This window comes from Lemur catta, chromosome 14 (genome assembly GCF_020740605.2).
Source record: "Lemur catta isolate mLemCat1 chromosome 14, mLemCat1.pri, whole genome shotgun sequence".
Classification (NCBI taxonomy): Eukaryota; Metazoa; Chordata; class Mammalia; order Primates; family Lemuridae; genus Lemur; species Lemur catta.
The window spans coordinates 25,892,047-25,915,961 of record NC_059141.1 but is presented as its reverse complement, the minus strand read 5'-3'; the positions used below and the strand labels follow the sequence as shown (position 1 = coordinate 25,915,961).

Sequence of the window (23,915 nt, the reverse complement as noted above, 5' to 3'; positions counted from 1 at the left end):
ATACTACTCTGTTCATTTTATAGAGTGGGAAAGATACACTGAAAAAACTCTATGGCTACATGTGAAATCCTTGTGTCTTTTGTCTTAATTCTAATCATCTCTGCCACACATACCAGTGAGGAATGAAGACCATGAAACAGCAGTTCACAGATGGTTTATGCCCCCCTTTCCTGCCTGTAAAGTCAGCTTGAATAGACATGGAGACCTTGGCTGGGCAATCCAGGAAGACATTCCTACTAGTGATGCCAGTACCTTCCTTCTCCAGGAGCAAGGAGTGACACTGGAGTAGCACTTGTGACAAAAGCTGGATTCCTCGTGCCCGAGTTCGAGGTTCTGGATTCTCTAGAGAGGACCTGGGGGAAAGTAGGATACAGAGAGCCTGCTATTACTCAGTTCAACCTTTGAAGGAGCAAATATTTTAATATTAGTCACACTCACCCCCTGGGCATGGAAGCAGACCCAAGCCCTGTTAAAGGAGTAAAAACAACCCGGAGAAGTGCTCCTGAGGTAATGGCATTATGGATACCAGAAAGGATAGAAGCATAAAGAATCAAATGATCTAGGATCATTAGAGGACATGTGACGCCACAGCCGGCAGAAGTTTCTGTCTCCAGGCACCCTGAGCTTGGCACCTAATGGGCATTGTGTTTATTCTTTCTCCCCAGTGGTATGATTGTGACATTCCTCTGAAACAGAGCTTAACAGGGTTTGAGAGATGATTGGCAGTTGCAGCTTCTACCAATATAGGAGAATAAGTATATTTTTGTAAATTATTGCTAAGGAAAAAATGCTGAGAGTAAGCAAACACCAAGGTCCTGGGGGGGAAAAAACACAAAAAAGCTAAAACTTTGCAAGTGTAAGGCCAGAATAAAGGTTTAACTATGTAGAATTACTGATATGAGAGAAGCTGGACTGAAGCAATAAGGAGCTGATTTATTTTTAAAATGCTCTATAGAAATTACATTTAAACGTACTAGAAGTACTCTAACAGGAATAAGCAGGAAGTAAGTTTCTGGAGGAGAGCTGGCCATGACAATTGCATTAACCCTCAAAAATAAGGGTGTATATAATTAAGAATAATGGGGCAACAATAAGATCATTTGACAGGCTCCGTACGATAGAAACCTGTAGAAAGATTTCTGCTCAGGAAGTAGAAAACTGTGCATTCAGAGCATTTAAAAATGGACCAAGACACACAAATGCTCACAGCAGTATTATTCAGAATAGCCAAAAAGTAGAAACAATTCAGATGTCCACCAACTGATAAATGTTTAAACAAAATGTGATATATCCATGCAATGGACTATTATTCAGCAAGAAAAGAAATGCAGGACTGATATATGATGCAACATGGATGAACCTTAAAAACATGTTACGTGAAAGAAGCCAGGAACAAAGGTGACATCTTTTATGATTCCATTTATATGAAATTTCCAGAATAGGCAAATCCATAGAGAAAGAAAGTAAATTAGTGATTACCAGGGGCTGGGAAAAAGAGGGAAGGGGAAATAACTGCTAATGGGTATGGATTTCTTTTTGGAGGAATGAAAATGTCCTGAAACTGATTATGTTGAGAATTGCACAAATCTGTGAATATACTAAAAGCCATGGAATTATACACTTTAAATGGTAAACTTTAAAATGTATCAACTGCATCTCAATAAAGCTGCTACTTTTAAAAAAATAGATCAAACCCACAACCATGTGAGTAGATAGGCCAAATGGTCTAGAGAAATACATAACAGTAACTTTGTTTGTTTCCCCAATTTTCTAGTTTTCTCTGTTTTAGAAGCCATGCTGGTTGTAACAGTTAACAACTCCTACTACGACGACTTGTTAATTTAAGTGGTCTACCGAGTATGAAATATGAGGAAAGCAGGCATTAGATTGTAAGTACATACTTCTGGTGCTTAGAATCCCAAATTATTAATGTAACACTGCTTTTTCAACTCTTCCCCCAAACCTTTTTTCCTTGGTGGGGATCTGCTGCAGGGTTAGCCTCCAGACAACTCCCTAGGCAGAGTCCATAGCTTGTTTGAGTCAGGTCCAGGCTGACTAGAATCCCAAGGGGGTGAGTGGATCTAAAGAAGCACAAGAGGAACCCTAACTCTAATTAAACAATAGTTGATGGCCTTCATCCACTCATCTTATGCCAAACCTGCAGGCTGAGCCAAGGCTCTGTGCTCCCAAACACTACTCAAGAAGCTACTACTCCTGAAACTGTTTTCAGGAGAAACAACTGAAAGACATAGGCTTAGACCAAGGTACTAATATGCTGGGCCAGAGGGGAGATACTGGGCTACAGGAGGAGAAATTTAGGCTCCAGGAAAGCAGCAATGCACAGAAGTAACCTTTCAGGGTGCACAGGCAGGGCTGGAGAAGAGCATTCCAGAGCAGAGGCTCTTACCCAAGAGCTTCCACCACTTGTAACACAGTATAGCTGCCGGATTTCACATCTAGAGGAAACAAAAGAAATAAATATGAAAAAACAAAAAACAAAAAACCCCATCACAGGGTTCAATAATGGCTCTACCGTAAGCTTTGTACCATGGGGTCTCCCACGATTGCCAAGAACCCCTTCTAGATAAGAAGCATTACTGTAACATTTCACATATGCAGCTTTAAGTATAAAGACTGAAAAGGAAGTAAATGTATCATTTGTAAATGACATGAATGAATATCTGGAAAATCCAAGAGAAATCAAAAATATTACTAACAAAATAACTCATTAAGGTAGAGGGGTACAAAATTAATATTATGAAACTTACAAACTTCACATGAAAAAATTTATAAAAAAGAAAACCTTCACATATATATGTATATACAATAGCTATACAATGATATAAGGAAAAAAAAGCCTATTTAAAATAGCAAAAAGGGCTCTTTTCCAGTTATGGAGGCACAAGGAACCATGAGTTGAAAGTCTCTCAGGACACCCTGGACGAGGCAGTACAAGAAGTCTTGCACAGGAACCAGCACAAGCACCGGAAGTTTTTGGAAATGGTGGAGGTGCAGATCAGCTTGAAGAACTATGACCCTCAGAAGGACAAAAACTTCTCTGGCACCATCAGGCTTAAGTCCACCCGCCACCCCAAGTTCTCTGTGTGTGTCCTGGGGGAACAGCAGCACTGCGATGGGGCCCAGGCTGTGGACATCCCCAACATGGACACTGAGGTGCTGAAGAAAGTCAAAAACAAGAACCTGGCCAAGAAGTATGATACCTTTTTGGCCTCAGAGTCTTTTATCAAGCAGATCCCACAAAGCCTTGGCCCAGGCCTAAATAAGGCTGGCAAGTTTCCTTCCCTGTTGACACACAAAGAAAACATGGTGGCCAAAGTTGATGAGGAGAAGTCCACAATCAAGTTCCACTGTGCCCAGCCTATTTTCCCCTTTCTGGTACTCTTTTTTTTTTTTTTTTTTTAGAAAGGAGTCACTAAATCCAGCTTACACTCAAGGGGGAGGGGCAAATATTCACCTATATTATTTGGAATTCTTCTGCAAGAATGATTTCTCTCTCCTCCTTTATTTATTCACTTATTTATTTTTTTATCGGTATGAACTCATGTATATTTATTTTATACTTGGGTCATAATGCAATAAATAATCCAATTTATTAATATCCAATAAAGAACATTTTATTTTGTTGCTGAAATTGTTCCATCTTTGGCCATTGGGAGCTTTTTTAGGCTGGCTCCTGTACAGCTTCAACATGACCCATGCTTTCATTTGTTGAGCACTTTCTTATTTTCCAGCATTACAAAATACTAAAGGTTCATTTTGTAATTTCCCTGACCCACCCCTAGAATCAGCCTTTCCTCCAAGAAGTCCTAATTCTTTTTATTGGAGAATGGTATTTAGAAACCAAGATTTGGGTGTGGATGCGCTCATTGCCATTAGGGTGTCACTGCTTCTAGGCCCTCTCAGCAGAGAGAGCTGGGAAATATATGCAAGTGTCCTAACTCACATACACACACATATCTGTCGCTATTTCTGTACCTATTCATATATATTAAACTAAACATAAGATCATATTAATGTCTCCAACTCTAATCCAGTACCACAGGGTTCCTTCTAGCCGTCCTCTTTGCTTATTTGCAACTCCTGTCTCTGACAGTGAGAAAACTGGTTCTTATCATCTACCATTTATTATATTTGTTTGACCCTGGCATATGTGTAAATTACTTTCAGAATTGTCACCCCGCCACAAGAAACAAATTTATAAGGAGAGTACAGTGTTTATGAACAGCTTTGTCTTTACCCTTATAGTTTCCAGACAAAATACTTAGGTCAGCTCTTTCCCTCCCCTCTTCAGTGAGGATATTTCATACACTAGTTAGATTCATTTGTCACAGTCTGCATTCCATCTTGGGATGGGAGGAAGACTTCTTGCTGTGTATCCTTTTGTACCTTTTGAATGTTGTACCATGTAAATATATTACTTATTTTTTTTAAATGCAATTTTAGCAGCATAATAGTAACTCACATAGACCTAACGGAAGCTTCTTAGAATATATTTGCAAGAGAGAAACCGAATAAAAGGCTAACAATCTTCATAAGGGTTATGGTTAACAGAGAGGAGTTCTAGCTAAATAAGATGTGGCAATCAGGGAATTATTAGGTTATTAAATATGAAATTTCCAAAAGTGTAGCTTATTATATCTCAAACAATAAGTGGTACAATTAAAGTATGCGACTAAACTATTGACATAGTTTTGCCATCTTAACAGTAGCTTCTTTATGCTAGCAGCAAAGAAGCCTGGAGAGCAAGTAGCAATAAATCTCAAATGGCGTTTTCCACAGCTTGGTAAGAACTGAGTATTTTTCCTTGCAAGAAGTGGTCCAAAGCCTGGAAGAAGTGGTAGTCAGTGCAAAGTCTGGTGAATGTGGGGGATGACAGATACAGTTTCCAAGTCCAGCTGCTGTAGTTTGAGCAGCGCTGTTTGTGCTACACGTGGTCGGGCACTGTCTTACAAAGAGGACTGGCCTGTCTCTATTGATCAATCTCAGCTGCTTAATCACAGTATCATCATCATTTAACCCAATCAGCTGCAGCAGACATCTGCTATAACTGACTGACCAGGTTTCATGAAGCTGTAGTGGATAACACCAGTGCTGGACCACCAAACAGACACCATTAGCTTTTTTTGATATTTAGTTTTGGACTGTGTTTCGGCACTTCATCTTTATTCAACCATTGTGCCAAACACTTGCGATTCTCCAAAACAATCCATTTTTCATCAAATGTAACAATATGGTGAAGAAATGGTTTGCCTTTATGTTGTGACAGCAAAGAACGGCAACCTTCCAGACAATTCCTCTTCTGACACTAGTTTAATCCTTGCAGAACCCATCTATCCAGCTTCTTTACCTGCCAATTTGTTTCCAATGGTCCAATATTGTTGGAATAGTAACGTCAAACCTTGCTGCTAAGTCATGACTAGGTTGCGATGGATTCGCTTCCACTACAGCTTTCAGCTCATCATTATCCACTTTGGTCTCAGGTCACCTACATGGCTCATTTTCAAGATTAAAACCACCAGAATGGAACTTCTCAAATCATCATACAGCACGTTCATTAGCCACACCCTTCCCAAACACTTTGTTGATATTTCAAGCTGTCTGCACTACCTTGGCTCTACAACAGAACTCATACTCAAAAATAGCAAGAATTTTTTACTTATCCATGGTTTCACAAAAATTGCTCTAAAACAAAAATTTGAAAGATAATCACAAGTCAAACCGTGCGATTGAAAGACTGAAGATGTACCTTCGCAATAAACATAAAACAAGAAGCGTCAAAGTGAAATGTCAGAGATATCAACTGTCAAACTTAGTATTAAATACTTAAGGAACCTGGGCATTTCATACTTAATAACCTAATACTTCGAGCAGCCTGTTCTGGGTTCCTAACCCACCCACTTCTAATTGGAAGACCTTGACTATTATAGTGGCTCTTGCCAACACTGGAAAAAGTGAAAGAGCAGCTTGAAAAAAATCCTAAACTTCCGGTTCCCCTAAAGCCTGTGGTCTCCGATAAATAGTTAAGAGCTGAGCTGGGCAGAAACTCACTCTGGTACTGGAGTAAGGAGAAGTCCAATCAGATTGCGGAAAAGAAGAGCTCTAGTTAGGACTCATAGCTCGTGACTGGCACCAATTTAGCCATCAGGCACTCTTAGCTTTACTCGTGCCAGGATGTGGAAGATCCAGCTACCGCCCTAGCTCCTGAGAAAGAGCCAAAGGTGGGGGAAGGGGGTGCACCCAGACTAACAGGACAAACAAATCAAGGAACTGATAGTTGGGCTCTACACTCAGTTTCTTAATGACAACACTTACATGAAAAGAAATACCTATTTCTAGGTTACAAGCCATAAAAGTGCGTTACACCGTTTGGGAGGGCAGAAAAGGGTACTTTCTTGGAATGTCCTGGCTAGAGTCCAGAAAACTGCTGAAAAAATCCACCTAAAAACTAATTTCAGGAGTGGCCACAGGAGTTAGCGATTGTATACTGGAAGCCATAGGGGACTGGTAGCTGTTAACAGCAAAGGACATCACTAAACTGAATCTTTTTTTTTTTTTTTTTTTTTTTTTAGCAACACCATCAAAATCCTCAGTGGATGCCAGGCTAGGGTCTACCTTTGGAAATACCTCAAGTGCTCTAAGACAAAGACCTGCCTAACAGGCCCCATTCAGTTCTCTGTATTTTTTTTTCCATTTTTTAAAAAAATGGAGGTAAAATTTATATATGGTGAAAAGCACAGATATTAAGTGTACAATTACATGAGTTTTAACAAAAGTATACACCTGAGTAACCAAGGCCCAATCAAGATACAGAACATATCCATCACCAGAGAAAGTTCCATCATGCCCCTACCAGTGAATTCCCACTCTCATAGGTTGCCTCAAATTTATAATCGAAAAATACTTCTTCAGCATCCAGCATACATCAATATGAAACTGGCTGCTTTATAATTACAAAGAAACATCCATCTTGTGTGTGATTCCTTGAATCCCAGTATGTGGGTAAACCCTCCTGGCAGAGCCTGTTAAGTCTTCACATCTTTCACAAAATTCTTTCTTGAATTAATACAGCACAAACATAACAGAAAGTTAGTATAACAGTAGTACAAAATTAGGAAAAAAACGAGATAATAAAGCTATCACATGATAGTTAAGTAAGAATAAGAAAAAGGGTGAGCAAGCTGGCACAAAACTAGAAGTGGCATTTGAAGGATGTTTTCACAGAGGGAACTAACTTTAACATCTTACTCTAGTTCTGATGATCTTACCTCAGAATGTCTTTCAAATGTTACTCCTTTTCATCCCTTTAACCAGACTATATAGTGACTGCCTTCAAAAAGCCTTCCACTTTTTGGTATAATGGAAATTTTCTTGAATATGTTACATTATGGTGATGGTTGTGGACCATTGTGAATATGCTAAAAGCCACTGAACTGTTCACTTAAAATAAAGTAGTAAATTTTACCTCAATTAATAAAAGGCTTCCATACTCAATCCAAAATTATCTCCCTAAAACTCACAGGCTCACCAAACTCGATTTAATCCTTATTGCCTAAGACCTGACTCCTTTGACTCCTTATCTTGATGTCCCTTACAGTTTAGCTCCCAAATTTCCTCTAGCCTCCTTTTCATCATGATTCCTATCACGTAGTCAGATGAAATCCCATCATGTCAAGACCTTCCATATCCTTAAGTCTGGAAAAATTGTCTCTTGGTTTGGAATACCCCTTCTTCACCCTTGTCTATCTGAGGAACTTCAACTTAAAGGAAGTTTAAGAACCAGCTGAAATGTCAATTCTTTCTGAAGCCTTCTTTGAGTCCCCCAAACAGAATTATTTGCTTTGTGTTCCCTTCCATACTTGTTAAAAAAAAAAAATTATCATGTGGGTTTGTTTTCATTCAACATTTATTATCTATTATAAATTAGGTACTGTGTTAGGGCTTACAATAGAAAAATAGACAGGGAGTTTTTTTTTTTTTTTTTAACCTAAACCCTTCAGAATTACATCCATAGACAGGAAGCTTTTAAGAAGCCCAAAATCTGCTGGGGTAGAAAGACATTTAAAATGATCACAGTGTAACGAGTTCAGGATTACCATAGTGATACAAACAGACACTGGGGTAACACGGAAAGGAGTAGAAGCCACTAACTTAAAGTGATTCATTCTCTTAACATATTATAAATTCTCCCAAATTAAAAATAACCGGAATACCTGGAAATATTACCAATTATGCACTTGGACTACTGGAATGAAAGAAGCTAAAGAGTTAATTTTCCTAAGGGAAAATTAGTATTAAGTCTCATTAGTATTAAGGAAAAAGTAAGTCTAAGTTCCTTTCTCTTTATAAGCAAAGCAGGTCCAAGTTTTTCCGTGTTCAAGATTTGCTCTCTAAAAATGGACCTACTAGCACCTCCTAACTACCCACATTTTCCTCAGCAAGGCACCCGTTTGTGTGGGGCACTGAGAAGGAGTCAAAGGACTATTTATACGATTACTGACATAGAGTGCACAATCAGACCTCTGTCTGATGGAGTTGCAGCCTCTTGAAAATCGAGAGCAGCAGCCAAAGGGGAGTGAGGGGGAGGGGAGGGGAGGGGAGGGGAGGATGAGAAGGAGCAGGAGAGAGAGAAAAATCCCAATCAGGACTAGGTTCTAACCAAGCTCTTAAAATGTCCCTCTTCCCCACCCCTCAAAATTTTTACACAGAAGAAATAAAAATACTCTTTCTGCCAATGATGCCAAAGACATTTCTCAGAACTATATTTTACTGTTTGTTATTTTATTTTAGACAGGGTCTCACTCTGTCGCCTGGGCTAGAGTGCAGTGGCGTCATCATAGGTCACTGCAGCCTCAAATTGCCGGGCTGGGCTCAAGCAATCCTCCTGCCTCAGCCTCCCAAGTAGCCAGGACTACAGACCCAGCTAATTTCTCTATTTTTTGTGGAGATGGGGTCTCACCATGTTGCTCGGGTTGGTTTTGAACTCCCAGCCTCAAACGATCCTCCCACCTTGGCCTCCCAAAGTGCTGGGATTAGAGGCATGAGCCACTGTGCCTGGTCTTACTGTTCTTTAACAATATTTTGGTTTCAGGAATAGTGGTCTTCTCAGGGAATCACAAATGTGGAAAAATACAATATAATAATGACTGAAATGAAGGAAAATCCAAGTAACTAAAAGAAAAAAAAACCTGCATTTATCACCTGCAAATTCAACATGTCTTAAAATCACTCTCTCCAAAATCAGTTCCCTTCCCAACCTTCATTTTTGGACAAGGTATTTCTTTTTTTTCTCATCCTCCGGCTCAAAATCCTGGGGTCAACTTAGAGTCCCCTCTCTCCTTCAAGCCCTGTAACTAGCTAGATCTCAAATGCCACAGATTCTTCCTTCAACATCTCTCATTCCATTCACTTAAGTAGTTCTCACGGTATACCTACTTATGTTAGTTCCAGGAGATTCTGGTGGTACAAATGGGAAGGTAGAAAAGTGGAGATGTGTACAGAAACAGCTCCTGAACAAGTCTGCTAAGTACATGAGTGGTTGAGAAATAAGCGTGTACTATAAAGATTCTGAAGTGTGAAATGTTGTCTGGCTGGGGTAATCAGGACATACTTGGAGTGGAGGAGGGAACTCAAACTGGGCCTTGACTCCTAGGTCTAACTTGGATTAGATAGAGCTAGTGGAGGGAGCTGCGAAGCAAGCTTTCAGCAACAGTGAATAAAGGTGGATCCTGGAACAAAAGGTCCAGGGCAGTGGTAAGAATAATGGCTGAGGCCAGGTAGTAGCAGCCTTTGAAGGCCTGCCTGAGAGACCCTTAACCCTTAGACTGCCGGGTCATTTCCCTTCCATTACTTGGACCTTCTTTACAGCTGACACCTACTTTCACCAGGAACCCAGGTGCAAAAAAAAGTTGGTGGTAGCTGCTTTTGTGAGCACAGAGTGTTCCTTCTGCATTTACAATTTATAGGAGAGGATGCTGGGGAGAGCTGCTGAACAGCTGAGCTAGCTGGTCCTTTGGCACTAACAAAGCTTGATTTAGGCTGAAGATTAGAAAGCACCTCTTGTTCTGGGGGTGCTCCAAAACTCTGTTAGCCTTCAACGACCCTACCTAGGGCTGTGATCTAAGATTGAGAATGCTAACTTAATCTTTCTTAAATTTGCTTTCCTTTTATTGCTGGGGCCCTTGCTCAAGGATGTACAATTACTCCTATTACCTCCAACAGGTCATTCAAATCCCTTTGCCTGGAATCCAAGGTTATGCATAATCCAACCTCACCAAACCTTTTCAACTTTATGTTACTATTCCTATACCAACCTTCTTTTTTTTGGAGGGCTAAATTATTAATAGAACAGCGTTCCAGAGTCTTAGCTGAGCTAAACTAGACAACAGTTTAGGCCATTTTTTTCAAGCATAAATAAAAACATACATTTTACAAAATGTTTATGTAAGAATTTAGCAGTCCTTATTCAAGCTTTCTTTCAAAGTGTATTCTGAATCTGAAAAATAAAAAATTACTGTTTTCATAATGTATAAATGTGAAAGATTAGTTATAAATGCCATTGGTACAATATTGGATTGTACAGATGTACGCATTTGTCAAAATCAGCAAAGGTACACTTAAGATTTGTATACTTCAGGCCGGGCGCAGTGGCTCACGTCTGTAATCCTAGCCCTCTGGGAGCCTGAGGTGGGTGGATTGCTCGAGGTCAGGAGTTCGAGACCAGCCTGAGCGAGACCCCGTCTCTACTAAAAATAGAAATAAATTATCTGGACAACTAAAAATATATATAGAAAAAATTAGCCGGGCATGGTGGCGCATGCCTGTAGTCCCAGCTACTGGGGAGGCTGAGGCAGGAGGATTGCTTGAGCCCAGGAGTTTGAGGTTGCTGTGAGCTGGGCTGACGCCACAGCACTCACTCTAGCCTGGGCAACAAAGTGAGACTCTGTCTCAAAAAAAAAAAAAAAAAAGATTTGTATACTTCATTGTGTATGCATTTTACACCAAAATAAACCATAAAAAAACTGTAGTCAATGATATGCATGCCAAAGTATTTAGAGGTAAGTGTACTGATAACTGCAATTTAAACGGATAGGCTGATATGTGATAAACCAAGTTATATTAATATGTTAATGACAGAGGGGAACCTTTGTACACTGTCGGTGGGAATGTAAATTAGTGCAACCACTGTGGAGTACAGTATGAAGATTCCTCAAAAAACTAAAAATACAACTACCATATGACCCAGCAATCCCACCGCTAGGTATATATCCAAAACAAGGGAATTCAGTATATGGAAAAGATATCTGTACTCCCACGTTTATTGCAGCACTATTCACAATAGTCAGGATTTGGAATCAACCAAGTGTTTATGAAAGGATGAACAGATAAACAAATTGTGGTATATATGCACATACAACCATAAAAAAGAATGAAATCCTGCCATTGGCAACAGCATGGATGGAACTGGAGAACAGTATGTTGAGATAAAGCCAAGCACAGAAAGACAAATCTTACATGTTCTCACTCTGATGTGGGCACTAAATATTAAAAACAATTATCTCATGGAGACAGAGAATAAACTGATGGTTACCAGAGGCTGGGAAGGGTAGCAGCAGGTTGGGGGGGATAAAATGGGGATGGCTAATGGGTACAAAATTATGGTTAGATTTTTTTTTTTTCTTTAGGCAGTGTCTCTGTCACCCTGGCTAGAGTTTAGTGGTGTCATCATAGCTCACTGCAACCTCAAACTCCTGAGCTCAAGTGATCCCCCTGCCTCTGCCTCCTGAGTAGCTGGGACTACAGGTGCATGCCACCACACCTGGCTAATTTTTCTATTTTTTGTAGAGACTGGGTCTTGCTCTTGCTCAGGCTGGTCTCAAACTCCTGACCTCAAGCGATCCTCCTGCCTCAGCCTCCTAGAGTGCTAGGATTACAGGTGTGAGCCACCACAGTCCTGCCAAAAATTTTCATAATAAAACACTGGGGAAAATGACATTGATAACACACTGTACTTGTTAATTGTAAGCATTGATAACACTATACATCGTAAAACTGGAAGATGTTAAGCTTAGCGGCAGCCCCAGGTATGTGCTCCTTGATGCTTCCAAATTGCCCTGCACACACTTCTTACACCATGGTTGTCTCTTTCACCACACTATAAGTTCCTAGTGAGCACATATCTAATCTAATTTGTATTTCCATTGCTTTGCATAATGTTTGGAGAATAATATGTGTTCAGTAATGAAAGCACTGAATGAAAGTGGAATAGTGTTCAGGACCAAAGTATTATATTCCCAGCAGATTCACTATTCGTTTCTTACATATTCTAAAAGTTAGTATGTTCAATCTGCAAGAGAGACGTGTCCTTCTCCCCAAGCATGCAAAATTTCCAAAAATAAAAACTTTAAAACAAAAAATTTATCTGTACTCATGAGATCATTTTACACTCTATTAATTAAACCCGAGTAACGTTCAATAATGTTTTAGTAGATTATTTTTTCTAAAAGAGCTAAGTCTCGGAATTCCAAGGAAGCCTGGAATGTTTTATTCAAATCTTACATAAGCTATTAGAATTAAGAGATCCCTAAACCGGTCAAAAGCAGGAAACCGAAGATCTGGGAAGAAGATAAAAACAAACACCACATAAAAAAAGTCATGAAACAAATTAATCAAGAACTCTACCAAGAAACGAGGGAAAGTCTTACGGAGGACACGCAGAACATCTCCAATTCCCTCTAGCCTGGCTCCTCTCGTGTTCTCTCCAATTAACAGCCAGTCAGAGCCGGGCTGCCGGGCCTCTCCCAAGATGCCACGCGACCGGAGCGGACGCCGCTACAGATGCATCTTCCCCACAAACAACGTGGTTTCAGGTTTGAGCGCCTGGTTCGGACCCGAACACCTGGGTTCGAGTGCTAGCTCCCCCCACCTCCTGCTTGGTCTGTAGCCCTGGGCAAGTCTCTTGCCCTCGCTGGGCCTGTTTCCTCGTCTACAAATTGTAATGATTCTCTGTCTTCGGCTATGGGGAGATGAGGAGCGTAAAATGGCTTTGAGGAAGATACAGGCGACTCTCCAACTTGTTATGGCTCTGAAGCTCGCGGTGCTCACCAACTAGCCCCCAGACCTCCAAGTCACCGCTGCCCCTCACTGCCTTCCCCCCCGGCGCCTGTGCTGAGGCCGCTCCCTCCTGTCGGCCCCCATGGGGAAGCCGCGCAGCACCATCTGCCGTACCTGCAGCCACCTGGTCAGCGGGGCCCTCCTGCTGACCCATGACAAAGTCGTGCACGAGGCCCCACAGGGCGCCCGTAGGCGCCGCCGTCTCCAGAGTGGCGACGGCGGCCATGACGCGAACTAGAGGCCGAGGGAGGGGAAGTAGGCGGTGGTACGAAGACGGCCTCTTCGCGCACGCGCCTCCTGAGCCAATCGCCTGGCGGAGGCCGAGGGGGCGGGGCAATCCCTGGATCACGTGCCTGCCGGCTCCCGGCCGGGTAGTTCCAGGGAGGCACAGGACGGCCCCTCCCCGGGGGGCGTGGCCCAGAAGCGGGGCGGTGGCGCGGGGAGGGAAGGCGGCTGCGGGGCACGCAGCCGGGGGCTATTGAGAGCGAATAATTCCCGGCCTGGCTCCCTGGGAGACGGGCGGCGGGGCGGGCACCCGGTTGGGTTGGGTGGGGCCGAGGGGCGGTACGCACCCTGGGGGAAACCAATGAGAAAATCAGGCCCGGCCCGAAGGGGCGGTGCCGGCGGTCACATGCGCACCTGGGGCGGGTGGTGGCGGCGGCTCGGGCCCCGCGAGCCGGCGGAAGGGAGTGGGGCCGGGCCGGGGCGGGGTTAGGCAGGTGAGTGACAGGCTCCGGGGGGAGCCCGGAGCAAGCCCGGAGTAGCTGCGGCGGTGCCCGCCCCCTCTCTCCGCCCCGCCAGCGGAGCTGGTCTCGGGCCGGGCACCGTCGCGGGCCCCCCTGGCCCGGCCACCGAGGACTGTACTGGGGAGTCGGCCACCTCCCTCTCCCCTTGCCCGCAAAGTTTTGGCGAAGCCAGCGCCGGGGCAGAGCGCGATCCCGAGGGGAGATCCCGGAGCGCCCGATGCCGGGCGCCCAGAGCCGTTGACTCGGGACGCCGCCGTCCGGGCTGGGAGCGCAGAGCAGCCGACCACCCTGCCGCCTCCGGTGCATGGGGACCGGCTGAGGAGCCAGCATGGGCAACTGCGTGGGGAGACAGCGCCGGGAGAGGCCGACCGCCCCGGGACACCCCCGCAAGCGAGCAGGTAACGACAGAGAAGGGAGCAGGGCCTCGGCACCCGGCCAGTTGTCCCCTTCCTGGCCCGAGCCCTGGGCTGCCCGAGCGACCTCCCGCGGCTCCTGGCGCCTGGGCTTCCACGATGGGCTGCTCCGCGGCCAGGCGGGGCCCCTCCCCAGCGCCGGGTGGCCGGGGGAGCCGAGTTGGGGCAACTGCGAGCGCTGAGCCGGCTTCGAGATCAACTCGCTCCAACTGGGAAGCTCCTGGTGGGGGTGGGGGCAGGAAATGTTTGTAGACCGCAGCGGGGCGACGGAGGGAGGAGGGCCCGGGGCCGGGGCGCCGCTGGCCTGGCAGCTCGGGCCGGGGTCGGACGCCGGTCCGTCGGGGTACGGCGCGGTAGACAGGCGTCCCCAGAACTCGGAGCGAGCGAAGCGAGAACAGTCGCTCCTTCCAAAGCCTGTGTCATTATCGGGCTGCAGATCGTGTCTGCCGGAATCCGACTCGCAAGAGCAGCGCAGGACTCTGGGAAAGAAATCTTTATTTTTCCCGCAGGGGTTTTTAGAGCCTCCCTGCCGTCTGGGAGTCTAGAAAAGGTGGGGTGCGGGGTGAGAGTCGTCCTCGGGTTTGCTGGGATCCTTCCCAGCCTTGGGAATGGGATCCGCTCTCTGGCGAACCACGAGGCCCGGGCAAAACATTCTCACTTTCTTGGTACACCCCTCCTATCCTGGCGTTTCGCCCCGGGAAGATGTCTGGCGGTCATTTTTCTGGGTCTTGTACTCACTTCCTTCTTTGAGGGTGTTGCAAGGACTTTCTGAGAATGATAAAATTGTAGACTTTAGAGCTCAAAGGGACCTTCGAAACTTGTCTGTATTTCCAGACAGACCTACCTTCTGTCTATGTAAAAGCCCAGATCCAGACAGGTTGAGCAACTTGTCCAAAGGCACACAGCTAGTCAGTAACACAACTGGGGCTCGAACGGAACCCAGTCTCCTCTCCCACCCCATTGCCACATATCCCTTTTTGTAAGAGAAACCACAGACAGAATTGTTAATGAAATGGAAACTCTAGTTGGAGTTTCCTGTCTCCTTTGACACCAAAGGTGTGTTGCTTGGTTGCGGAAACTGGGAAGATGGATGGGGGAACATGGGGAAGCAAGGGAGGATGTCTGTGTGATGGACAGGATGACTTGTGGAGGAAAAAAGGTGTTTTTACGGGAAGGATGGAGTAAAACTCAACATTGAAATCCTCTTGTCTGAAGGTGACACTGGCGGTTTTTCTGACTGAGGAAAAACGATTCTCAAACCCCAGGGCTTTCATTCATTCATTTGTTCAGCAAACACTTATTCGTGTGCTTGGTCCCCATTAATGATCATGTAGCATTTCTTGCCATTGACAATTCTTTCCTGCTTGAAGATCTTCCTTTCTTGGCATCGAACTACCTTGGTTTTCCTCCTGGAACACCCCTGCCTACCATCACTTCCTAAAATGGGCACACCTGCGGTTCAGTTAGACATTCTGTTTTTTTCTCTCATTACACTTCCTCCCAGAGAAATCTTATTTAGCCCTGCAACTCTTTGTCCATTAGAAAGACCCCTGTGCTTAATCTTAAACTATATTACCTCTCTCTCCAACCCCAGAACCACATGTCTGACTGTGCACTGGACGCTATGATTTGGATATTCTCAGATTCAACACCTTCAAAACCAAGCTCCGCATCACTCCCTGACCACCAGCTTCCCTTCTTTACCCTTAGACTCTTGTAGCTGCCTAACTTTAGACTTTGGGAAGCTCACTCCAAGGACTTTCTCTGGCTCCTCATCCTCTGCCACCCAGCCAGTTGTGCACTGGGGCCTGCTGGTTCTTCCTTCCACAGGTCTTACTAGACCTGCCCCTTGCCACTCCACTTCATCCCTGAAGTGAGTTCCCCTGCAAAGGCAAGTTCATCTTCAGTCATCATCCAATACCTGCACATAGTAGTCCTCCCAGAAGACATTTGTTAAATTAACCTGTTCCACACTCCCAGAAATCTTTCTGCACTTTCCCATTACTACAAGAACTTTAACTTTCAAGGCTGATCAAGTCTGGCCCAGTCCTTTCTTTTAAGACCTGATTTCTTTCCCTTTCCTGACATTAAGGCCACCAGTGTTTGCTCTTGCCTTTTTCTTCTTGTCAAGAGCCTTTTTTCCCTTCAAGGTCCACCATCCTGTATCTTCCTTGAAGCACCTAGCCTGACAAATCCGCCACCTCCCCCCTTTTCCCACCCCCAGTAGAAGTGATAGCTCCTTCTGAGAGCTCCTGCAGACACATTATCTATGCCACTTACTTAACAATTATCTACTCCATGTTATTAGTCATGTCTTTGATGTTTACGGTCTTTTATCAGCAACTACATTGCAAGCCTTGAAGACCTGGGTCTGTCTTATCCTTGTGTGTGTGTGTGTGTGTGTCTTTCACTCACTCGTGTAGCCATGCACACACATACTCACCACTTAGCACAAAGACTTGTACAGAGGAAGCACTCAATATTTGTCAGTTTTAGAAACCTAACCCAACTTCATCTTACCATCTGAATTTTTCATATACCTGCCCTTTTTTATCTGCTAGTGTATCATTATTTTAATTCTGTGGGCCTTACTATGAATAGCTTTATTCATAAAGTCTAAAGCTAAGGGGAACTCTGCAGGATGACAAATTTGGTACAAGGGAAGGAATCCTTCTTAACTTCACAGTATGCACCTGGTATTCCTGTAACATCTGCAGCTTACCCTTTGACAAGGACATAGTTTTATGTTGTAATGCCTAAAACTCCCCCAGCTCCCACTGTAACTCTTACCTTTCCTTTGTCACTGGTGCAGTGGGAAGAAACCCTCAACAGAGAACTAGAAGCTGAGCTGTAGTCCTGGGCAAGTCATCCAACCTTTCTGGGTCACACTTCCAATATTTCAGAAAGGGAGAGCATTATACAAGATCATTAGAGCTGTTTTATCATCTTCACAAAGGCAACTGTTCAAAACTGGAAAGTTATTGAGGTGAAATCTTATGCCTCATAATGCTACCCTTTGTCCTTGTCCTTAGTTGTGTCCTGTTAGTCACTTGCTGGGTGAAGCAGAGACACAATGCCTGCTGGTCAGGGATTCTTGCATTAGGCAGGATTAAGTGATCCTCTCATCCCATCAAATTTTGTGATTGTCACTTTTCTAAAAAATTGTTTTGGTTGTTATTCTTAATGCATCCCCAGTAGGTCTGTGTTCTTTCCTTCAGGGGTTGGGTAGTCCTTGCGTTCTTCAGAGAATACTTGGGGGGCTCCTGCCATCCCGTATATATACCTCAGGTAGGTAAAAATCTCTGCCTGTGAACTGGGTGAGCAGCCTCTCCCCCAGCCACTCCAGGGAGAAACAGAGGTGGTGGAACAGGCAAGTCTCTTGCCCAGCTCCACCCTTTCAGAATGTGGCAGGGCTGAAACCCAAATATCTGATTCTGTGATGTGCCAGGCGTATCCACTTACGTACTGGAATCTCAAGCTCGGGGTGGACAGACCTAGGGCCCTGTTTTGGCTGGTTGGGCTTGACAGTGTGGTTGCGAGACAGTCTGCTTCTCGTTGTGTGGGCTGTGTGGCTATTCTTGAGGGAGTAATTGGGCAACTTCTTCATTTGCTTAGTAAATATTTACTGAGCGCCAAGCACCCTGCTGGCTGTGAGCAGACGTGGTCCTTGGCCCCATGGAGCTTACAGTCTTGGGGGAAAACACATAGTCATGCAAATTATACATGATCATACATACAATTAAGTGTTATTATATATGCTGGTGTGACTCCCACATTCATAATTTCAGCCCATCTTCCCCAACTCCAGCCTTGTATATTCTGCTGCCTACTCAACACATCTGATGTCTAAAAGGCTTCTTAGTTTAACATGTCCAAAACAGTATGAACCACCACTCCCACCCCTGTTCCTCCCAAAGTCTCCCTCATCTCAGTTCATGGTGATTTTATCCTTCTAGTTGCTTAGGCCCCCAAAGCACTAGAGTCATCTCTGACTCCTCCCTTTCTCTCATATCCCACATCCATTTAATCAATAAATCCTGTTGACTTTGCCTTAAATATGTCCCCAGCCTGACTCTCACCACCTCCATCACCTTCACCCTAATCTAAGCTACCATTGGCCTCTTAACTGACCTTCCTGCTTCCTCCCTTGTCTCCCGACAGACTGTTTTCATCACAGCAGCCAGAATGATGCTGTAAACCGTAAGTCAGATTTTGTTACTTCTTTGCACAAACATTCCTGTGACTCCCCATGTCATTCAGAGTCCTTGTGTTGGCCTACGAGACATCGTATGACTTTGGCCCACTCACCTTTCTTAAGCCATCTCATGCTTTCCTCACTTGTTCAAACCTCTGACGTCTGAGTTGGTCCCTCCCTTTCTTCGTTCCAGTCTCCTATTTAAGGAGTCAAACCTTCCCAGGCCATCCTATTTAAAATTGATCCCCTTCCCTCTACCACTTGCTCTCAGCATTATCTACCTCCCTTCCCTGTTGTTTTCCTCCATAGTATGTGTCATCATCTGTGACATTGGCTGTCTCCTCTTGCTCCATGTGGTCAGAGGTTTTCGTTTGTTCACTCTCTGGTACCAAGAGCAGTGCCTGACATACAGTAGGTGCCTCATGAGTTGGTGAGGTCTACAGAAGAGCAGGAATGAGCACACCTGATTAATCTCCCATCTTAGATGGGTGTTAGGGCAGGTATCCTAGGGGCTTAAACTGCAACCTCAGAGTGGTGTTCTGTCCCTGGCACTGGGCTCTGTCTTGCCCCAGGCTTGGGTAAGTTCTCAGATACCTGGAATATGTAAGATTTGCCGCGGTTTGGGAGCCTCTTGCTAGGAGCTACTGGGGCTGAAACAGGAAAATACAGCGAAGCCCCCTGTTAGAGTCCTAACCAGGCAGTAGCACTTTCTTGTCATTTTCTGTGTGCATCTGTGTCAAAGTGGACCCTTCTCCCAGGTGCATGGGGTGTTTGTCATCTTTAACTTGGAGAGCAGGGATGGGGTGGCCTAACAGACTGTGAGGCAGGAAGTTGGGTTCTGTGGACCCATTAACTTGCTGGAGAATTTTTAGAATCATAGAATTTTAGTGCTGAAAAGGAACCTAAAGATTTCTTTAACCTCTTTTTTCTTTTCCAGCTATTAGAAAGAGAACAAAGGTATATCTGTCCCCTGCCTAGTTCACAGAAATATGGTGCAACCTATATAAAAACTGTATAGGCTGCTTTAAGTTGTGAGTGTGCTGAGGTCAAGATATTGTAGGGAAGTGGTCAATGTGAAGTGTATTGGTGGGGGGTGGGCATCTAGTCTCTGCCACTTTCTTGAGTGATGATCTTGGGCAGGTCATTTGTTTCTTGCTCAGTTGATCCTCTATAAAAAAAAGATAATATTTTCAGTTTACTTCAGAGAGATGTTATGGGGATAAAATAAGCTAACAGCCATTTTAAAATTACTTTCATGGCTGCATAGTCTGCTCCAATAGGAGGTCCCAACCCACAGTTTCATCTGGCATTGGTGGGAAATGAAGGCTTGGTTCTCTGTGCCTTCCTAGTCTGTGTGACTTTGGACAAGCCTCTTGATCTCTGTGAGCCTCAGTTTCCCCACTTGTACAATGGGGTGATTGCCACCCTACTCACCTCTCAGAGAGGTTGTAAGAATCAAGTGAGTTCCTGGATGAAAAGAGACTTTGTGAACTTAGAAAGTTTCTGTTATTCCAAGCTATAGGATTTTTACACACAAAAGCCATAGCCAGTGGTGCTTACTCTTTCTAAGAAGCAAAACTGTAAAAGAAATGTTTAAAAACTATTTTTGGATGGGAATCTTTCTGAAATGAATGATACACTTCTGAGCAAAATATGCAGAGCATGAACAACCACATGTTTGGGACTCAGGGTCGTTGAGTTCATACCTGTATGTAGAAAGCACCTGCTTGCTGGGAGTCGAGACCACAAAAGGTTCTTTCTCTCAAAAGCCTTATCTCTGGAAGAAGATAGCGGGGTTGGAGGAATGAACTGGTGGTGGGTGGGAGGAAATTGCTGGGGAGAGCCCATTCCAAGAGTGCCTTCCCTCAAGGTCCCATGCAGCAACACTGGTGCTAGGGAAAGGCTCTTAAATCCTGTTCCGGGCTCTGAATGGGAAGTTACTGTGCTTATAATAGTGTGAGGCCTCCAGGCTGGCGAGACTCTAGGACAGTGGGTTCCCAGCTGCTGCGCTTTTGGGGCTCATGTTTCTACCTATATTCATTCCTCTGTCTTTTTCCTGGTGGGCAGTGGTCACTTTTCTTTCTCTTTTTAATTGTGGTTAAATATATATATAACATAAAATTTACTGTCTTAACCATTTTTAAGTATACAGTTTTGTAGCATAAGGACATTCACATTCTTGTGCAACCATCATCGCCATCCATCTCCAGAACGTTTTCATTTTCCCCAGAGGAAGCCCTGTGCCTGTTAAATAATAACTCCCCATTCTCCACTTCCCCAACCCCTGGCAACTGACATTCTACTTTCTGTCTCTATGAATTTGACCACTCTGAGTACCTCATCTGAGTGGAATCATGCAATATTTCTCCTTTTGTAACTGGCTTATTTCACTTAGCATAATGTCATCAAGGCTCATCCAGCTTGTAGCATGTCAGAATTTGCTTCCTTTTTAAGACTCAATAATATTCCATTGTATGTGTACCATATTTTGTTTATCCGTTCTACCGGACACTTGGATTGCTTCCATGTTTTGGCTGGTGTGAATAATGCTGCCACGAACATGGGAGCATCTAAATAACTGTTAGAGTCCCTGTTTTTGGTTCTTTTGTATATATCCAGAAAGGGAATTGCTGGATCAAATGGTCATTCTCTTCCTGACCAGCAGTGCACAAGGATTCTAATTTCTCCAGTCCTCACTAACACTTATTTTCCAGGGTTTTTTTGTTTGTTTGTTTTTTGGTTTGTTTTATTATAATAGCCATCCTAATGGGTGTGCAGTGGTTTCTGATGTAGTTGTCATTTCTGCTGGGTTCAAATAGCAGCGGCCCCTTAAAATTCCTGGGAAAACAGGCCACTGAGCTTGTTAGAATTGTGCCTAGAGAAAGAGTAAATAGGCTCAGAGTGGAAGCCTGAGGAGTCCTTCAGAGAGTGAAGAACATGAGCTTGGGTAGGTAGAGTGTGACATCTCTTCTGGCCAGTCAGCACTTGGCTTGCTTCCAGGTTTCTAACTGTGTAGCCAGTAGTTGGGACAGTGGATGGATGGATAGGTAGCTTCCAGTTAAGCAAAGCATTTCTGTGTTGTTATACATCATCTGGCTCCCAAAGAATGTTAATACTATCTTACTCTGGTTCAGAGGGCCACCTCTGTTCAGCTCCCTTTTGCATGTGATATGTAGGCCTGTGGTTCAGAAGGGAGAATGTAGGGAGTGTTATGGTGGCATGGCAACTTGGTGAGAGTGTCTGCTACTCGAGGGCGTGTGCTTCTCTCTTAGATCTCTTCCTGTTTTCAGAACCCACAAGGAAGGTGACAGTGTGCACCCACACCTCTGACTATCCTCAGCCCCTCAACTCCTATCCCTTATTGCCCTCAGAAAGGGGAACCTGTCAGGAAAAGGGCTGGAGCACCTTCTGCAAGGTATAGGGTAGGAGGACTAGGGGTGGGGATGGCTCCTTCTTTGTACCTGTGTCCCCTGGGAGGCTGGTACCAGAAGCAAAGGGTGAATGGTATACTCACTCAGAGCCCAAGCCAAAGCAGCCAATCAGTCACTAAGCAGCCTGGATCTTGGTGAGCCCCTGGACTTGGAGTTTTGTTGTTTTTAAGCACTCAAAGAGATGCAATTAGCAGCAGCTCACCTTTGCAGGGTGTTTGTCATGTGCCAGGAACATCATGTGCGGTATCTGAGTTAATCCTCACACCCACCCTATGGGTAGATACTATTATCACCTTCGTACAGATGAAGAAACTGAGAAAGGTAACATCTGCTGCCTAAGGCCACACAGCTTGTAAACTGCAGAGCCAGGACTGGAACCCAGGTGGTCTGATCTCAGAGCCCAAGCTTTTGGCCACTGTACAACTTATCCTTATTGGAATGAGAAGAATAAAACACTTGGGTTTTTTTTTGTTTTTTGTTTTTATTTTTTTTAGAGACAGGGTCTTACTCTGTCATGTCTGACTTTTTAAAAAATTTTTTCAATGGGAAAACTGATGGTCAGGAAAGTAAATTTATTTGGTCATCATGCTGAGAAGAGGCAGAGCCAGAACTCAGCTAAGGACTTTGACTTGAATTCCAGTGCTCACAGCTCATTCCATTGTGCTGTGAGCCTTGCCCAACACCCCACCCCACCCTTGGAAAGAAGCTGGGAGGTCAGCTGTGAAGTCTTCAGAACTCTAGGAACTGTAGCCACTGCCTTTCCTTCCTGTTGCTGTCCCCTTCTCCTTTAATTTCCCAGCCCCCAGACCACCACCTCCCACCTAGGAGCCACGTGAGTGTATCATCTTGGATGAAAGTGCTTGGCCCATAGTAGGTGCTCAGTATATATGCGCTGAATGTTGTTTGAGGGCTGAGTGTTCTGGAGGCAATAGAACCTCAGCCAAAACTATGTTCCTAAAGAGAAATACAAGTAGAATGCAAATACTGTTGTTTCCTCCTCCTCCCAGAGCGAACCTCTACTTTCCAGCTCACAGATGCCAGGGACTTGAAGAAAAGAGTGTCCTCGCTCTGCAGACTTTGAATTATTCCCAAGGGAAAGGAGGCATGGAGAGTCACATTAGCAAAGTGCTTGCAGAATCAGGTGTCACTCTCTGTAATTAAAAAGACTAACCATCCCTTGCTTTGCTCAGCATTTTGTGGTTTTCAAAGTGCTTTCTCAAGTCTTATATATCATTTGATCCCCACAGCCATCCTGTTAGGGAGGCAAAGCAAGAATCATTTTTCCCATTTTACGGACGAGAGGATACTGAGACTTGGTAAGGATGTTGAGCTACCCAAGATTATTGACTAAGTGGCAGCAACCATAGGGTGGCAGTGGCTCCACTGCTTTCTTACCATGGTGAGAAAACCTCAGATCAGAGCCTCAGTTTCTGCATCTGTAAAATGGGGACAAGAGTGCATCCTTTAAAGTAGTCAAGCATTGAATGTGATAATGTATGTCACATGATCAGCACGTAAGCGGCAGATGCTTGGTAGCCCATGGTAGCCATGGGTTGGTAATGATAATAACCAAGGCAAAGCTCATTGTTTCTTTGTTGTATTCTACTGACCCTTGTTCAGCCCCAAGTGTTGGGAAGAGCAGATGGTAGCCCCCCTTATTCCTACCTGGTCACTGTCTGATTCTGGTCACTCTCTGACACTTCCCTTGGAGTTAGACTGTAGTAGTAGCAAGGGCCAGCCATGAATTTCCTTTGATTTGCAAAATCTGAGGTCTTTCTTTCAAAGAGGGTATTTATAAGATAGTTTTCTATCTTATAAATATGACAGGTAATTATGACAAGTATTTTATTCATTTAGTATCTATCTGCATTTTATTATCCCAGATCCCCTAGCTCATTACCTATGTAAATGTGGGCAAGTTGTTTTGAATTTTGGGGCCTCATTTTTCTCATCTGTAAAACAGAGATAACAGTACTTACTCCATGGGGTTGTCTTGAGG

The 23,915-nt window shown here is 44.3% G+C and overlaps 3 protein-coding genes across 7 annotated transcripts in view; 2 read left to right on the top strand and 1 right to left on the bottom strand.

Moving 5' to 3' along the window:
- The window catches only part of MMS19 (MMS19 homolog, cytosolic iron-sulfur assembly component), a 30,478-nt gene extending 17,045 nt beyond the window's left edge, over positions 1-13,433 (bottom strand). For 2 of the 4 annotated variants that reach the window (XM_045568716.1, XM_045568714.1), the window contains exons 1-3: positions 13,246-13,391; positions 2,408-2,456; positions 253-353 (exon numbers count right to left, since the gene is read on the bottom strand). In XM_045568716.1, the coding sequence (XP_045424672.1) occupies positions 253-353; positions 2,408-2,456; positions 13,246-13,357 (262 nt within the window). In that variant the 5' untranslated portion in view covers positions 13,358-13,391. Of the gene's footprint in view, positions 1-252; positions 354-2,407; positions 2,457-12,722; positions 12,742-13,245 lie in introns of those variants that run through there. The other 2 variants (XM_045568713.1, XM_045568717.1) reach the window with 2 other exon arrangements.
- On the top strand, positions 2,524-12,933 carry LOC123650332 (60S ribosomal protein L10a-like). The gene is made up of 3 exons (XM_045569073.1): positions 2,524-2,534; positions 2,892-3,370; positions 12,824-12,933. The coding sequence occupies exons 1-3, from the start codon at positions 2,524-2,526 to the stop codon at positions 12,931-12,933; spliced, it is 600 nt and encodes a 199-aa protein (XP_045425029.1).
- A 386-nt stretch (positions 13,434-13,819) lies between the features above and the next one.
- Positions 13,820-23,915, top strand: part of UBTD1 (ubiquitin domain containing 1) — a 50,211-nt gene continuing 40,115 nt past the window's right edge. Inside the window, exons 1-2 of one of the 2 annotated variants that reach the window (XM_045568711.1) lie at positions 13,820-14,275; positions 18,452-18,490. In XM_045568711.1, the coding sequence (XP_045424667.1) occupies positions 14,206-14,275; positions 18,452-18,490 (109 nt within the window). In that variant the 5' untranslated portion in view covers positions 13,820-14,205. The remainder of the gene's footprint in view (positions 14,276-18,451; positions 18,491-23,915) is intronic. The other variant, XM_045568712.1, reaches the window with a different exon arrangement.

Bases quoted from the DNA above. Each gene is read 5' to 3' on its own strand.
- LOC123650332 (XM_045569073.1), top strand. The intron at 3,371-12,823 runs GTGCCCAGCCTA...GCCTCTCCCAAG, and splicing joins GTCCACAATCAAGTTCCACT to ATGCCACGCGACCGGAGCGG.